Below are 13,817 nucleotides of genomic sequence, written 5' to 3' on the forward strand. Positions count from 1 at the left end.
TCAACATATAAAGGTTCATACAGGTTGGATAACCATTAAAAAGATGAGTGTGTTGATGTCAAGCCAAAAGCAGCTTAGTTAATTATTCGAGATCCTTGAGCAAGAGCAGACTAACTAATACAAGCATAAAAAGGCATAGAAGAAGTGAATAAGATCTTATTTATAGGACCAAGACTGTTTTAAAAGAACAAGGGAGCTATTTGATGTTTTCCTAGAGGTAGGGATATGGAACTTGGATTTCTGAAATAGCTTAAGCTATTTAGTAGTAGTAAATTTTAAATTCCTATAGATATTTATAATTTTGAGAATCATGTTCTTATACCTTTAAAACACATAATCATTTTGAATCTCAAGTATCAACTAATTTACATAATGTATGCATTTTCCGCAATTTATATAGGAAATGGAATTCAAACCCAAATCTTGAAATTCCTGTTCCAAAACATAGCATAAAAAGAAAAGTTATTCTCTTACCCTTGATAAGATTCAAATCTAGGTTCCACAATTTTTAGTTTTCTTCCAGTTAAGAAGACATTCATCACCATTAAAATTACTTTTCTATTGCCTTTGAGAAGATGGGAGTCAGAATTTTCAGCTTCCAAGCACTGCTTCAGTATCTTCCTCAAAGAACAAAATAATGATCTTTCTTTCCTAATTTATTTAGATTGTAAAAATTGGGGAATAAACAAATAAAAATTTGCCATCTTTAAAAGTAGCTAAAGTTTTTGAAACATAAATCGGCCCAAAGAAATCTATCAAAAGAAAATGCAATAACTTCTTATAATATACAACAAATTCAAAAGATACAAAAGCAAAATTCACTAATCAACAAGTTTACCACATAGGAAAATGAAAAGAAAACTATGTTTTTTACAAGGTAAAACGAAAGGGGAAAAAACTATAATAAGAACTGAATCACCACAAAGATATTAAAACAAGTACAATTCTAAAATGGAATCACGTACTGAAAAGAGAAGAGTTAGAAGTAGCAGTTCCAACTTGAACCTCAAGAAGCTCCAAACGACGTTCTAAAGTGTCGAGCTTCTCGTTCAATGATGCTAATTTGCTCTTCGTCGTAGCCTCTGAAAACCAAAGACAAATTAGAAATAATTTTGCTTTAAAAAGGGTAAAACCAGTAAATCAGACTTGAAAAAATAAAAGATTTTTAAAAAAAATAATATATACCGAATTGAAGGAGAAATTCGAAGAGGCGACGAATATTGAGGGAAATGTGAGAGATGAATTCGCGATTCTCCCAATCGGCCTGGACCGCAATCCCTACGTTTACAGCGTTCGTTATCCCTCCTGCTCTTGCCATTTTCCCCCAATATTTTTACCGATCTTTCAGATCTCGTGTATTACTGTTGTTTCTTCGATCTATAAAACGAAAATAAACTTTTTCGGGTACAATTTCGGTTTCGTGCCTCTACTATGATCAAATTTAGAATTTAGTCTTTAGTATGACATAATCTGGTCTTTTACAACCCATTATACTAACGAATTTTTTTGTACAGAATAGGTGATTTTAAAAAAAATTCAGGTCATCGTTTCAATTGGAACAACTAACATCTGTAAATACTTGAACTAACCAATAAAATTGTAAAATTAGTGATCAAATTATGTTCAATTAAAATAAATAGATTAAATTTCAATTTGAAAATAGTGAAGGGATCAAACCACAGTTTGACTTTTTGAAAACAATAATGTCGGTCCGAGTTTTGGTTGTTTGGTTGATTGGATTGGATTGGGTTAGGTTGGGTTTAGGCGGTGTTTTTTTGGGTAAAGTATACAAATAATCCTCTTATTATAGGGTGTTGTTTTGTTAAGTCCATTGATTATTAAAAGTTACAAAATTATCTATACATTATAGGACATTGATTTTTTAGTCTCTTTACTATTAAAAGTTACAAAATTATGACCAAAATATTCATATGTTCCAAACTCAATCTTTTTTATTTAAAAATTTGATAACAGTCTGACCGGGAAATTAACATGTTGTTTGAGGTAAGATAGTCGTTTAATATTTTACGATCATATTTTATCATATCACAGTTAGTAGGTTAACATATAACTCATAATGCCGTCAATTTTTAACAGAAAATGATAAATTTGGAAGATGTGAATAATCAGACGATTATTTTATAACTTTTACTAGTCAGAGACTCAACAAAGTAATGTTTTATAGTCAATGGATAATTTTATAATTTTTAATAGTCGAAAGGATTAATAAGAAAAATACCATATAATCGGAGATAATCTCTGTACTTTACCTGTTTTTTTCCCTTAATGTTGAGTTTCTTTGAAGGCAATCCCTCATCATTCTTAATGATTTCTTTATTTAAAATTTATTTTTGTCAATTTTCTTCTACTTTTTATTGTTTACTTTCTATATTATTATCGTGAGTTGCTTTTCATTTTCTATTCTTTATATAAGAATGGCAAATTACGATCTTTATTTCAATTAAATTACGGCATGAAATTTTTAGTCAAAATCTAACAGAAGTTTTTAGAACATTTTCTTTTTAAGTTTATATAAATGATAAAATTTAATTAATACTAATAAAAAGTATTGTTAAAATTTAGACTGTCAAATTTTAACATGACGGAATGTGTGATTTTTTTTATAGTAAGCAGCTAGTTTTTTTAAAAATAGAAAATGTTCAGAATTACAATAAAGATTTACAAGTATAACGTAAACGTAAATAAAATTATAATTTAGATATTTTTCTATAACCATTGACATAAAAACTAGCCACCTAGATCACACAAGGATAAAAAAAGAAAAGATTAAAAAATGTAACCAATGTTCAAACAAAATAAGGATGCAAACAAATCTGAATGCATCGGCAAACGAACCACAAAAGGAGTGAAACTATCGAAGGTCACAGAAAAATCACAAATCAGAGTCAAGCGACGTGAGAAAACAATCTACAAACACATAATGCGTATCCAAATCAATTTGAGAGTCTAAAGCAAGGAAGACCATTATGATAACAAATAAGCAACATTTTGATCAGTCATGGTAATGTCAAATCCAATCATGAGAAAAAAGATAAACGAAAACAACGGCAAAAAAACGTAAGCTACCAAAAGACAGAAAAAACGTGCCACAAATACAGAGATAAACATGTTATAAAAGCAGAGAAACATGTCATAGACACAATTATTCTTATTAAAAAAATTTAAAAAAAAACAAAGGAAAAGATAACTGGCCAGTGATAACTAACATCAAAATCGATGTTGCCGTTGATTAAACAAAATTAAAAAGAAAAAGTTGAATTAAAGAATAAAAAGTTGGATGGAATTGTGATTTTTAACATAGAGCTAAAAATTTTAATGATAAACTATTCAATATGATTGAGCTATATGTTTTCTGTCCTTTTTATAATTGAATATTTAATTGTTTCGATTTTTAATATTGAGTTATGATTTTAAATTTAATATAATCATTGATATGTTAAAATTAATAGAATTATGACATGAATTCAATTAATCTAATGTGTAAAAAATAATATTATTTTAATGTAACATATTATACTCAAAATGATATTTTGAAAGATTAAACAAATTTTTTCTTTGTTTTTTTTTTCATTTTCCTCTTCTTTCCTTTTACTCTCTCTTATTTAAGCTAGTTTAAAATTCAATCAAACCTCAAATTGCAATAACGATCATTTGTCTGCCTCAACAATCGTCGTCAATGGCCGAAATTTCACAAAATTATACATTATGATTTATTTCTCTCTCCTAAATCTGAATCCAAATTTAATTTTTTAGACATACAAAAAATACTTTAAATATATCTTTTAAGATCGTCGAACTTCCAGCATCTGATATTTTAATTATTAATTTATATTTTATAATGATTTATTCCGGTCATAATCATATAAATGTCTTGATTCTACTTATTAACTATGTTTGCGATCATGTAGATATATTGTTTGTAATTGTAATTATAACTTCAAAAGAAAAAATTAGCCACTTTGTTTGATGTATTTGATTATCATTCCGTCTATTTGTTCTTCATAATTATTGATTTTGATCATAACTATATAGGTGTATTGATTATATTTATAATTTTATTTATCCTTTGTACATTAATCCTTATTGTAACCATATGTTTTTATTCATTGTAATAGTGACTTCAATTTTATCAATTCGACCGTAAGAAGTTATTAACCTAAACAAGTTCAACTTGAACTTTTTTTAACAGATGAACGAACCAACTTACCTCAGTGATTAAAGAAATCATTATTTTTCCTAGAGGACACGGGTTCGAGCACTAGCGTCTGTTGCAAGTGACTGAACGTACATTATCAAATTATTGAAAATATTTAGAACATATACTACTTGTTGTAGACACCCATTTTCTTAAAAGTAGAACTAACAAGAGTTCCTCTCCTATGAGGATTCTTCGACCACCACATCTTTTAAAGCAACAACTACACCAACAAACGTGCAGCAACCGAGCAAGGAGTCTAGTCGTATTAGGATTCTATTGTTAATAGGATTCTAAAAATAATTAGTTTTTTCACTATAAATACATGTAATCCTCCTTATTTGTAACACACGATTTACATACAAAATACAGAGGAAAGCATGGAAAATACAAACGCAAAGCTATTGAAAACGATTCGAAAAAGAAATAAAATGTAGCATATTTTTTACTTTTGATTCGATCTCTTACATTTACGTTTTAATTATTTTTTTCATGTAATATTGTTTTTACATTTTATGTATTTTCTTTTTTACTTTAGTATATATTTTTATTTTTTTAGATTATATATATATATATATTATTTTTTATTATCTATTTTATTAATTTATATATATATATATATATATATTATTTTTACTTTATTATTATTATTTTATTTATTTGTTTTATTTATATTTTTTCTTTTTTTCTTTTTTTATATTTATTTTACTTACTATTTTATCTTTGTTTTCTTTATCTTATCTTTTATTTAATTTGTTTTTTCTTCATTTTAATTTAATTTATTTATTTCTTATCTTTTTATCTAACATGGTTTTTTGACCTTCTTAATGCCACACCTTTAAAACTATCTAAGGTAAGTAATTGCGATCATATTTTTACCTTTTAGTTTTAAATTACAATTTTCTTAATTTAAGACAACCGACAAATTAATTAATACTGAAAGGGCGGTTCAAGGGTGCTAATCCTTCCTTGACCGTAATCGACTCCCGAACCTAACACATTTCTGGTAAAAACGCAGATAAGGTAAGATGGTGTCCGACCCACCTAAATTCGTTTTAAAGTGGTCGGTGGCGACTCCCAACCCAATTATTTCAAGTCGAAGCCCAATTCGAGGCCCAACCGAAAGATGGTTACGACAGCTTGGCGACTCTGCTGGGGACAGGTAAGTGAGTCAGGCCGAAATTAATTTTCGATTGTCTTTTTTTAGCGAAAATTACAAGTTTAAATTTTAATTTATTTATTCGATTACAATTATTTATCTTTAATTATTTTTTTCAAGTAAATAGTTGTACTGACGTTTTTTCAATAATTTCATATTTTTGAAAAAGTTTTCATCTCTGGTTCTATACCCGAGCTCCGAACCCTTTTAAATGGGGGCGAAAGCGACACCTTCGTGCGAATTTATTCACCGTATGGGCCTAGTAAGTAACCTTCGAGATTCATATACCTTATGTCTTCGTGTGAATTTATTCTCCGTATGGGCATAAGGGAATGTTTCCTCTCGAGTTTAACTTAGTCCACACAAGCTTGTAATGGGCTTAGGACTAAGGGTCTGGTAGGCCCAATGGGGCACCGACAAGGAAAACTCGGGTACCGATTTTTAGAACCTAAATCGGGAGACTACAGGAGTTAATGCCCACCCCAAAACTCCATTTCAAAACCTAGGATGCTTGAATTATTTCCTGCTTTATTTTTCTATTCAAAGCATGTGAACTAGAAATTTATGCGGTTAGAACTTGTTCGAAATCAACTTGCGGGGCAAAGATCATGTTCAGGTAGGAATACTAAGTATGTTTGGGTAAATATCATGTGGGTAGGACTTTTATTTTCATGATTTTTTTTACCTCACTAACTCTTTTTCATTTTTGCTATCTTTCATTTCATTTTCATCATTTGCATCATTTAAAAAAGGTGTTGATCCACCAAAAACGTGTTTGTTAAAACATGAATAATCTGAATTAATGGACAAAGGGGTTATAATACAAGAGATGAAAAACGCAGGGGTCCGACTGTGGTAAGAAAACACTCAGAAAGAAAATGAGGATAATCTGTAAGATAACTATGTGTCACATTCGATCAAGAAGACATGGTGCCCACAATCAAATAGATCAAAAGTCAACTTTTCAAAAATGAGTTACTGACCTCGAGAGTCCCTTAAAAAACAACAAGAACAAGATGACAAAACGATAGCTGAATTCGAGAGTCCCTTCAAAGACAACAAGAACAAGATGACAAAACGATAGCTGAATTGGAAGCCATTGTCGACAAATTCAATGAACTTCAGATAATCCCTTTGATGGAGGATTTCAATGGCGTTTCCGTTATAAAACATGTTCAACAAATGATGAAAGCCATAGATGCAGTCATTCGATACTTTTGGGAACCAGTACAAAAAACAGCTCGTCACTTGCACGATTTAGCCAAAAAAGCCGGAGCGGTTCGGCAGGGTATTCGACCGGTGACAGACGAAGGTAGAAGACTAGTCAACTTGTTTCAGGGTCTAGAGGATTTAGTCTGGATGTACCTTTAAATATGTTTATTGTCTCTTAAAAAATAAAACACTTTTGTCCCAATAAAGATTATTTATAATAACAAACAAGTTTTTGGATCAATGCCTCGAACATTTCATGCATTTTTGCATTTTGCATCTACATTTCATTTTTAAGCATTTTCATAAACATGAAATTTCTTCATGGAGAATTCGATGAAGTGGTTTTAACCACATGACACCACATGGAAGCAAGATTGTAACATCAAAAGAAAAAAACTGAAATCACAACGAATGAGCCCGATCAGCTGGTTGTACGACTAAGCCTGCCAGGATGATCTGAGAAAAGAGTCTATATATCTTAAGAGCTACGATGTTGAAGCTGTTTGCAGTTGCCACATAGGATGCTCCATACATTCCTCTGAGAACTATAAGGCGCTGAAGCGCGAGATCCAAAACCTGATGGATTCAGGGACATGGACAGCCGAAGAAGGGGACATTGCATATATCATTTGCACTTAGAAGATTGTTCTGTTTGAACATGTTTTTGATCTTTCATGTTTGCTTAATCTTTTAAACGATTGAATTTATGCTACTTTCTAAGGTGGAGTAATTGAACAAATTTTAATCTTTAGTTCTTCGAATATTAAATGAATTAAGGATTCTTTTAATTCTTCAAGAATTATAGATTTTTGACATATGGCAAGATTAGACCTTTCTTATCATGTCTCAAACCCCAAAATAAAATACCTTGATTCTTTACCCAAAATAACTCATGGTCATTACCAAAAGACCAAATTTTGACATTACCTCCCTTTGAAACTTTTGAACATTGCCTTTATCTTTTTATACACTCGTACCTTTCTTTGAGTCAAATAAAGTCACACCATTGTCTTTTTAGACTCAAAATTGACATTTTTATGCCATTAAAACCCAAGGCATTGAGTTGTTCATTTGAACATGAGCCTTCTTCTAAGAAACAACTTGGGGCATCTCGTAAGGAGCATGAACATTGAGACATGTTGGGGGCAAGAAGAAGAAAGAAGAATTCACTCGAAATAATTCTACCATGCATTAATTACACTGTTTTCATGTGAATAAAAATAATCCTGAAAATCTATCCCCCTGGGGATACCTCTTCTGTGAGGACTTCCATGTATGAAATGATGAACGACTTTCTTTCATCATCCCTTCACAACAGGAGAAAATATATACCCCTTGTGTCCCCTTTTGAAACTATAGTATTTTTTTCTTCTGATTCAACCCTAACCAAGGATCACCCTCCACACTAGGGGACAAGGTGGAGAAAATTTGCTCGGATGAGTGAAGAAATTGATTCAGATGAGATACCGAAAGGTGAACCAAATGTCAAGTGCGAAGATTCAATCAGAAAAAAAAGAGAAAATAAAGAGAAAATAAAAAGAGAAAAAAAGGAAAATTGAAGAAAAAAGAAGACAAGATGCATATGCAAAGATTCTCTTGATTCAAAAGACACATCGAGATTCAAACTATGAGATTGATCAAGCACAATCATTTCTGAACCACTTTACCCGAAGATCATAGAGCATCAAATGAGATTGATCAAGAACAATCATTTCTGAATTACTGAATCACTCCACTCGAAGATCATGGAGCATCAAGAGAGAGACACATACAGCAGATTCAAATTGAGCAAGATATGATCGAAGACATCAAAATGAATTGATCCTTGGTTCAATCACCCTTAAACACTTGTTTGGGCCTTTTATCCCTTTCTTTCATAACCATGAACCATGACCTATGTTACGTGCCTTAAAAGTCCATTCTAATCATACATGAATTTCTAAACAGAAGATACTATCTTCAGATTTTATCTCGCCCATCAGGATTAATCTTTATTTGCAAAAAATAGTGTAATTAATGCATGATAGAGAAAAATAACAATTCAAGACGTAAATTTCGAATGACGTCTTGAAACCAAGAGAGGATTCGAGTTGAAAACCTGAAAAGATGGCTCGAATACAAAAATTGGGCAGCTGAGGCGATCGCACGAATTCCTTGATAAGGCATCGCACAATCCGAGCTTGACCATGAAAGTTGGGAATCAGAGAACACTTCCAATAGAAGAGCATGCAAGATACCCCATCAAACCTTTGAGCATCAAATAAACAAAAATGTCAAATCTTTGACCAAACACAATAACCTGAGACATTTTTATCCTTTCCTTACTTAACCATTTCCCAAAAATAGATTTGATCTTGGTACGTGTCAAACGACTATAATTTATTGAAGGATTAAAAATCTAATTAATTCTTTGATATCCAATGAACTCTAGTTTTATGATTTGTCTCAATTGTAAAACCGTGAAAGAGACAATATTTTCAAAACTTTTGGTTAAACATTTTTCGAAACTCTTTTTTGATATTTTTCATAACTTTGAAAATAAAAAAGAAAGAAAAACATTTTTTTTCAAAACAATACAATCTCTCTATAGTGGATCTTGGTAAATGACATGTGGCTCTCAAACACAAAACTCATGCTTAGAATCAATGCTGAAGCAAGAAATCAGGAACAATGAGGGAATCTTTGAAGATTCAACATCAAATTTTGGGACATTTTTTTAGATTTAACATCAAATGTTGGGGCATTTTTTGAGATTCAACATCGAATATTGGTGCATCTTTGGGAATTCAACATCCTGATGCAAATTATCAGACCTTTTGAAGGCATTTCCTCCATATGTAGGAACAAGCACACAAATCACGAGAATCCATCCAGGGGATAAAACAGAACAATTCATGTTACATGCATCTTAGACATACTTAAGAGCATCGCATTTATCATTTTTTGTATACATAAGTTTTTGCAGCTTTTAGAGTCAAGTTTTAACTTCAAGATGAAGGATGCTCGATTCAAAAGCACATGATGGTTGCTCTACCTCACAGTGAAGGGGCAACTGTCTGTCGAAAAATAACTTTCCAATTTCATTCAGAGTCAATTTTAACTTCACAGCGAAGGATATTGAACTCGAAGTGACACAATTTGCTCGAGAGTATATTTCAACTTCACGACGAATGATATCTAGCTCAAAGCCAAACTTCACAATAAAGGGGTCATCCACGGTTTCAACTTCACGATGAAGGGAATCGTGTCCACCCGCAACATACAATACTCCACGGTCTCAACTTCACGATGAAGGGACTTCCCAATTTCAGAGCCAATTTCAACTTCACAGCGAAGAATATTGGAATCGAGACAACACAAGTTCAACTTCACTGCGAAGGGACGACTAGTTGCCAACAAACAATTTATCAGTTTCAAAACCAATTTCAACTTCACAGTGAAGGATATTGGACTCGAGACAACACAAGTTCAACTTCACATCGAAGGGATGGCTGGTTATCAACAGACAATTTCCCAGTTCCAGAGCCAATTTCAACTTCAAGGCGGAGGATATTGGACTCAGAACAATACAACTTACTTGGATTTCAACTTCACGATGAAGGATATCCAATTCCAAGGCTCTACTTCACAACGAAGGGGCCATCCACGGTTTCAACTTTACGACGAAGGGAATTGTGCTCATTGTCTCTCTTGAGACAGTTTCCAAGTTTTGTCTCTCTTGATACAGTTTCCCTTGAAACAAAATCTTTGAATATCTTTTCCTTGAAACAAATTCCGTCTCCCTTAAGACATTTTCTTTTGGAACTAAGTTTTGTTTCTCTTGAGATAGTTTCTCTTGAAACATAAACATTGAAAACATTTCCCTTGAAATGAATTTTGTCTCTCTTGAGATAGTTTCCCTTGAGACAGTTTCTCTTGAAGCATATTTTGTCTCCCTTGAGACAATTTCTCTTGAAGCATAAACTCTGAAAACGTTTCCCTTAAAACACAAAATATTTGAATCAGTTCCCCTTGAAACAAGTTTTGAGACAATTTCCCTTGAAACTTCAATCTTTGAATACAATTTCTCTTGAAACACAAAAAAAAACCTTTGAAATTGTTTCTTTTGAAACACAAAAAAAACCTTTGAAGATGTTTCTCTTGAAACACAAAACCCTCAAGTTTGATTACATTCAGCTTTGAGGGCACATCATTTACATCATAACTCAAGGCTAGAAGGATTATCTGCCAACCAAAGACCTTCGAGTTCGCCTACACTCAGCTCTAAGGCACATCATTTACAGCATAGCTCAAGGAAAGAATAGATATATGTCAACGAAGACTTTTCGAGTTTGGTTTCATTCAGCTCGAGGGCATATCAACCACATTGTGGAGTTAAGAGATTACTTTCCAGTCGAATTTTTAGCCAAGGTCTTTAAACTGAGAAGAAGACCAAAGTGAACTACAATGAGAAACCACATTCTGATTCAAATCATTTCAAGATGGACTCGACTTCGCGACGGAGGAGCCATTCGCAATTCAATTCGACAGGGAGTTATTCTTCAACTCTATTGAACGAAAATTTATGTCTTTTTATCTTTGTCCTATTTTTCGTTCCACGAAAAAAGACAAAGAGGGGCAGCTGTAGACACCCATTTTATGAAAAGATAGAACTAACAAGAGTTCCTATCCTATAAGGACTCTTCCACCACCATATCTTTTAAAGCAACAACCACACCAAAAAACGTGCAACAACCGAGCAAGGAGTCTAGTCGCATTAGAATTCTATTGTTAATAGGATTCTAAAAATAGTTAGTTTTTTTCACTATAAATATATGTAATCCTCCCCATTTGTAACACACGATTTACATACAAAATACAGAGGAAAGCACGGAAAATACAAAGGCAAAACTATTGTACACGATTCGAAAAGGAAATAAAATGTAACATCTTTTTTACTTTTGATTCTGTCTCTTACATTTACGTTTTAATTATTATTATTTTATTTATTTAACTTTATTTATACGCACATTTCCACTGTTACTCATTTTATTTAATTGTTTTGTTATTTTTCTTTTCTTTTTTTCATGTAATATTTTTTTACATTTTATGCATTTCTTTTTTACTTTAGTATATATTTTTATTATTTTAGATTATATATATATATATATTATTTTTTTTATTATCATTTTTATTAATTTATATATTTATATATATATATATATATATATATATTATTATTTTTATATTTATTATATATATATATATATTATTTTTGCTTTTTTTTATTATTTTATTTATTTGTTTTATTTATATATATATATTTTTCTTCTTTTTCTTTATTTTTTATATTTATTTACTTACTATTTTATCTTTTCTTTCTTTATTTTATTTTATCTTTTATTTAATTTATTTTTTTTCATTTTAATTTAATTAATTAATTTATTTCTTACCTTTTTATCTAACATGATTTTTTGACCTTCTTAAGGCCACACCTTTAAAACTATCTAAGGTAAGTAATTGCGATCTTATTTTTACCTTTTAATTTTAAATTATAATTTTCTTAATTTAAGACAATCGACAAATTAATTGGTACCGAAAGGACAGTTCAAGGGTGCTAACCATTCCTTGACCATAAGCGACTCCCGAACCCGACACATTTCTGGTAAAAAAATAGATCAAGTAAGATGGTGTCTGACCCATCTAAATTCGTTTTAAAGTGATCGGTGGTGACTCCCAACCCAATTATTTCAAGTCGAAGCCCAATTCAGGGCCCAACCGAAAGACGATTACGACACTTGTGATCACCAATTTTCGTCCGCCCAAATAACCACAATAGTAAAAGAAAAAATTCAACAAAATCCCTAAAGCTTCGGCCAATAACCCCAAATTTTCAGGATTCATCCATCCACTATCCCAACCCACTAACATCTACCATTCAATTCAAGCATACACACAACTATAAAGGGGATGAAGGAATTACAGTAGAGGGGGACCTGCACAAATGAATCATTGGAAAAGGAACAACGAGCTCGATTCTTTCTCACTTTGCCTTCTTTCTCTTCCTTCCATTGTTTCAACGTTGGCGACGTTCCACTTCTTCTTTCGACGGTCCTTCCAATTTCCTGGTGCTAAGCTGCCGCACGAGATACGAAGAAGAAGATGCCATCTTTACAAACAGCGTTGCCCCCTAAGCTTGCTATCAATGTCATCAGATTTTATCGTGAGTGTCTCCGGAGAGCTAAATATATAGGACAAGCAACATAATACTGCACTGGTTGTTGATATGGTGAGACAACAATTCAAAAAACATATGCACGAGATAGATCCAGAGAAGATTCAGAAGTAGAAAGATGAGAAAGGTGTTATAAACAGCGGTCCGATGCTTTTAGATTATCGAATCCACGGCGTGAGTCGATGATCAAGACTCACAACGAATTCCTCGATGAAGATCATAGTCTGGTGGTCGTTGATCATCACGACTGGTACCATGCGGAGCGGTGGTCGAGAACACATTTTCCTCTTAAACGGTTACTCCGTTTTACCAGAGATCGTCGTGCGGTAGTTCCCGAGAATCAGGAGCGTGACGTTAAAAGGGAAGCCTCTCTCTTTTACAAAAGAGAAAATAACCTCAGTGACCAAAAATGCCTTATAATATACGATTTTAACCAACTTTTTTTGGATTTGCCAAAATGACCAACAAAATCGCAATGTGAAATAAAAATCGCAACGCGATCTCCAGAATCGCAAATCAGTTCCCAGAATCGCAACGCGATTATAAAGAATCGCAATGCGATAGTACAAATTCGCATTGCGATTTTTCAGAATTGCAACGCGAATATGAAAATTGCAACGCGAACATATAAATCGCAACGCGATTCTGACTATTGCAACGAGTATCCGTAAAATCGCAACGCGTATCCGTAAATCGCAACAAGAATACGTAAAATCGCAACGCGTATCCGTAAATCGCAACGAGAATACGTAAATCGCAACGCGTATCTGTAAATCGCAATGAGAATACGTAAATCGCAACGCGAACACGTAAATCGCAATGCGAATCTATAAATCGCAACGAGATTCTGACTATCGCAATACTGAATTTCAAATTTGCAACTCGATTTCTGAATTCGCAACAGGTTTTAATTTCGCAACACAAATATTTTGGGTATATAACTACGCAGCAGCAGTAACTCATAACCTAAATCCCTAAATCATAACTCATTCCATCTCCATCTATCACTCTCTCCG

At 32.3% G+C, this 13,817-nt stretch overlaps 1 protein-coding gene across 1 annotated transcript; it reads right to left on the minus strand.

Moving 5' to 3' along the window:
- Positions 1-802: 802 nt before the first annotated feature.
- Positions 803-11,155, minus strand: LOC120216408 (protein BRICK 1-like). The gene is made up of 3 exons (XM_039213839.1): positions 11,144-11,155; positions 1,186-1,341; positions 803-1,082 (listed from the first exon to the last, which is right to left on the minus strand). The coding sequence occupies exons 2-3, from the start codon at positions 1,316-1,318 to the stop codon at positions 958-960; spliced, it is 258 nt and encodes an 85-aa protein (XP_039069770.1). The 5' UTR covers positions 1,319-1,341; positions 11,144-11,155; the 3' UTR covers positions 803-957.
- Between the last annotated feature and the right edge of the window lie 2,662 nt (positions 11,156-13,817).

Source organism: Hibiscus syriacus, unplaced genomic scaffold, assembly GCF_006381635.1.
Source record: "Hibiscus syriacus cultivar Baekdansim isolate YM2019G1 unplaced genomic scaffold, ASM638163v2 tig00110160_pilon, whole genome shotgun sequence".
In the NCBI taxonomy this organism is placed as follows: Eukaryota; Viridiplantae; Streptophyta; class Magnoliopsida; order Malvales; family Malvaceae; genus Hibiscus; species Hibiscus syriacus.